At 31.2% G+C, this 4,924-nt stretch overlaps 1 protein-coding gene across 1 annotated transcript in view; it reads left to right on the top strand.

Annotated features, from left to right (window-relative positions):
• LOC107442534 (neurogenic locus notch homolog protein 1-like) overlaps window positions 1-4,924 on the top strand; it is a 79,535-nt gene that overhangs the window by 38,394 nt on the left and 36,217 nt on the right. The window contains exons 10-11 of the mRNA XM_043056112.2: window positions 873-995; window positions 2,558-2,694. Of these exons, the coding sequence (XP_042912046.2) occupies window positions 873-995; window positions 2,558-2,694 (260 nt within the window). The remainder of the gene's footprint in view (window positions 1-872; window positions 996-2,557; window positions 2,695-4,924) is intronic.

Genomic DNA, 4,924 nt, shown 5'->3' with positions numbered 1-4,924 from the left:
ATACAGTCGAACTCGTTTATAACGAGCTCGGATTTAACGAGAACTCGGATTTACCGAGGGAAACGAGAATATTTGGTTGGATCAATGTTAAGTCTATGGAACAGAAGTCGCTTTTAACGAGCAAGACCCGGTTTTAGCGAGCAATATTTTTCTGTCTGACAATCTTTTTTCTCATCTTTCTAGTCTTTCTGTCTTATCTTTTTTTCAAAATGATGAGAAATGCGTGAAATCAAAAAAAAAAAAACCGCGAACTGAAATTTAATTGCCCTTATCGCTCTAATCTTTTGCAGGTTGGGGAGGTTAGTTGTCATTAAATTAAGAAAAGTATTTAATTAAATTAATTAATGTAATTAAAGTAAGTAAATATCAATTAAATTTTAAGTAAACTCAATCATTTGACCTCCCAAGCCCCCCTCCCTCTTCTGGTTGCACGCCTGCCTTAAGGATCCGTTTATTACGAGCACTCGGATTTAACGAGTACAATGTTACGGTCCCTTTGTGCTCGTTATAAACGAGTTCGACTGTACTAATTAATCTTTGACTTAAGATTAGGTTAATAATAATTTTCCACGCCACGACATTCTTGTGTGAAGATTCTTTTTGTTATAGTGAAAACGCAAAAAAAAAACAGTTACAATGTAAAATTATTAACTGATTAGGAAAATATGGATTGCCCGAATTTTCACACTTTCTTACATCGTAACATCTGTTTGATTAAAAAAATGTTTTTGATTAGCTCTGAGAGAACACATGAAAAAGGTTACTTAATGGAAATTATACTCAATTGGATTATGAGAATCAATAGAAAAAGTTTTTTTTTTAATTATGTCCAATAGCCACATTCAAATATCTTCTATTTTGTTTCATTTTAGATAAATGTAATGTTGAATCATTCAGGAAGAATTGTATACTGCGTACGGCTACATGTGAATTGGGCGAATGTCAATGTCCACCTATGCTAAGTTTTGGACGAGATGGTAGATGCTCTGAAATCGGTAAGACAAAAAAAATCTATTTTTCGTTTTTCTCTGGAATTTTCAATTAGTAGAGCAATTTAAGAGCATAATAGTTGAACCTGGTTAGTGACATTTTCTGAGTAGTTCTATTTGGGGTAATGTTCTGAAGATTTGAAATTCTTTATTGTGTATTTATTAGAGCAGTGGAGGCTCACGGGATAGCGAGCATTCGCCTTCCAATGAGGTGAACCGGGTGCGAATCCAGTGTTGACTGGTCGATACGAATTCCGCATAGAGCTCGCAACGACAACAGTGCTGACATAAAATATCTTTGGTGGTTGACGGATCATGGGTTAGAGTCCTCTTGCCGATAGGCTAACCGTGGGACGATTTCGTGGTTTGCCTCTAAGTGTAACGAAAATTTGGGGTTGTTCCATCAAAAAACCATTCACGAAGGCGAATTTAATTTAACTTGATCAAGAAGTTCGATTGTCTTCTGTATTGGCTACGGAGTTGAAGATTAATAGTCGTAAATCCAAAATGAGATCTGCTGTTCAACGATGGCTATGAAACAAAATAAAATATATTTATATTAGAAGGTGGGACGAAATATTTTATTTATTTACCATTACCTAATTTGAAATAAAAATTACTTTTTGGCTATGCTTATTTTATGCAAAAAGTATCAATAGTACAAAAGTATTAAATATTAGCAACAAAACGAGTCAGCTTATAGTTTAATTTGAGATCACGTTTACCCATTTTCGGCCCATGGTGCGTAAACGTACCATTTAATGCATATTGTTTTATAGACTCAGTGATGCATATTTTTCACTGAATTTATTTTGCTATTTGCTAATTATAAGGGTTTTGAGGTCATTAATAAAACATTATTAATTCAATTAGAGTAAACACTTTTCGTTGAGAAATGTTCAAATTTCAAAGAATTATTGAGATTTTCGACTTTTTGTAAATGCCACATAATTATTCAATTGAGTTTTACTATATGTTTTTATTATGGACTAAAGGCGCAACTTTTGCAAATAAAATTGTCTTTAGTATGTACCATTTGCATTGTGCATCATTACTATTATGCATCATTATCATTATGCACCATTTCCATTATGCATTTTATTACCATTTATACACCATTTAATAAAAATATTTTTTAATGCATGAAATTTTTTTTATATCTTATTGAAATTTAAGCATAATCCTACTTTTTTTAAAACTTCCATGCTTATTCTGAAATGGGTTTCTGAAATAAATTTGTATATTTCAAGCTGATAACGATTGCATTCATCTAGACATTCATGAAATATTTTCTTTTTAGATTTCTTTTTCACGGGTTAATATATTTTTATCATTTAGCGTTTTAATTTCTTTTGTCGAATGTTTAATAGTATAAAATTTAAATATCATAAAAATTATTAAATATGAGTTCCTTAAATTTTCTTATTCAGCGCAAGCATACTACTTTTTTTTATTTAATGTCTTTTTGACATTTGGCTTTCTAATTTGTGTTATCAACTGTTTAATGATATGAAATTAAAAATTTCATAATAATTATGAATTTGATTCCTCTTAATTTTCTTTTTTAGCTCAAGCATCTTACCTAGGATATTTGCCTATATCGAAGCAATTTTACACTGTCCCCCCATCAACAGAGTTTTCTCAGAATTCTGATGAAACAGAAATTATAAACTACAATTCTATTCAAAAGGATGTAAGAGATGCAGTAAGTGAAATAATGTCATTAGTATAATTAAAAGTAATTTAACTAGTTTATTTTAATAAATTATTAATAAATGTTATGCTTTTCGAATAAAAAATTTTAATGTTGTTTTCTCGTAAGCATCAAAAATCATTCCTTAGATTAAGCCAACCCAATTTTGAGTTTCAGTATTAATCCATAAACACCTATCAATAATCTACTATCAATATTAAACACCGTAAACTTGTAATTTTAAACCAAATCCAGGAGATAAGGTAACTCCTCGATTAAGTATTAGGACAAACTATACTTCGTGGAGGACATTTTGATGAAATTAACCAGTATTCGTGTTACATGGGGAGGAAAACCACGGAAACCTCCTGGGTTAGTCCAATGGCAGGGAGATTCTAACCCATTATTCGTTTACCACTGAGGATATTTCAGATAAGCATTGTGGTGGGTGCGAGCCAAGCCAATGGCAAAACTCATATCAACCAGCCATCGTTAGGATTCGATTCTGAGTCACATCATTGAGAGGCTAGCACTTTGTTTTCTGAGACATAGTGGCAAGCCTATCCTATTATATTAATCCCTATACATAATTAATCCCTATACATACCATAGGGCATTCAAGCCCTATGGTATGAATAGGGATTAGTTTTGTCAAAATTATTTACATAGCTAAAATATTTTCAAGTACTAAACTGAGAAATTGTCTTATTGGTAAAATTTTCTACTTTTTAATAACCAAATTAAAAATTGTAATGTTTATAAATTTCTTTTACCCAACAAAATAAATTACTAAATTAAGTACTTGGTTGGCAGGTATGCATATGTTAAATTATTGGTTTGCTTCGTTTTCAGTTTCAACACCCAATCAGAGTGGCTCTTCTTGCTTTATTAGATTACTGCCGCTTTCTAAAATCTTTGTAAACTATCATAAGTATTATCACTTTTGTAATAATGATGTGCTCCCCCTACTGCATATAATTACACTGTCAGAACCTCAATCATCCACATGAATACTGCTTTACTTCATTTGCATTCCACAACCTCAACGAAACTCCCGAAGATGAAACTCAAGATGAATGGGAAAAGAGACGCAAGCGGCCTCAGGTGCCCAGACATTTAATACAGTCTCAGTTTCAATTACGATGCGCAATATTTTTTCTAACATACACTTTATACATAAATATTAATGAACACATTATACATTAATTTACATAATATTTTTCCTAACATATTTCGTGCTTATTTTTATATCGGAAAAGGTTTTTATCGCTTGAAAACTTCTTTAAGGCAAATGATTTCGGCATCAAACTTGACAATTTTATAGTCGTGTACACGTTAATGTAATTATTACCTTCCATGTTATAACCAATGAGGGCAAGTGGTCATTTTTATCGAGGTAGGTAGTTTCTATGAATAAGACGAAGGTTATTTTAATTTTCAATAAAATATCGCCATCATACTGGCAATAAGAATGTCTAAATGTTAATGCTTTTATGTATTGATAAGACCCCGCTCTATTTGGGAGTGAGATTATAAGTACATCATTTGATTGAACGATTTTAATATTTCGTTATTTTTGGTGAGTGTTTATCGATTTAAAAAAAATAATCATATTATGATTTAATTTCAATTTAATTACTCATGATATTCTTATAAAATCAGATAGAATTACATTTCAATACAACTCACAAAATGTTGGAGGCATAATGTTTTTATGATTTTCACATGCTTATTCATAGCATCTCAGTCTGACTCACTGAAGGAATTAAATACTCTTAGATCTAAATAACTTAAAATTGGAAAAAAAAATTATTGTTTGGAAGGGATCAGTGTTTGTAAGATTTTACCTTTTACGCTGAAAATGACACCAGTGTTTGATGTTGTATTCCAAAATCATAAATTATTAGGTATCAGTTTTTCTAGTGCAAGAAATTTGCTTGACCGTCTATTCAAGATGACCGTCTATTCACAGTCAAGATGAAGATTTTCAAACTTCATAAACTATACTAAACACCCAATTGTGAGTTTCTGTCTGCAATACGAGGGTTACTATTTATATTTCTGGCCTTGGCAACAGTAAGTGTTGCTAGGCGATCGCAGATGATTTTAATCGAAAGTTTGATATTTTTAAACATAAATTCAGCAGACGATTTACCATTATAGCTTCATTTGTGTTGTTGACAGTAAATTGAAAAGTTCTTCTCTTTCAAAAAATGGAATTGAATCGTGAACATTTTCGTGC

The sequence above is a fragment of the Parasteatoda tepidariorum genome, chromosome 9 (genome assembly GCF_043381705.1).
Source record: "Parasteatoda tepidariorum isolate YZ-2023 chromosome 9, CAS_Ptep_4.0, whole genome shotgun sequence".
NCBI classification, from domain to species: domain Eukaryota; kingdom Metazoa; phylum Arthropoda; class Arachnida; order Araneae; family Theridiidae; genus Parasteatoda; species Parasteatoda tepidariorum.
The sequence above is the reverse complement of the archived record's forward strand: the minus strand, read 5'-3'. Positions and strand labels throughout refer to the sequence as shown.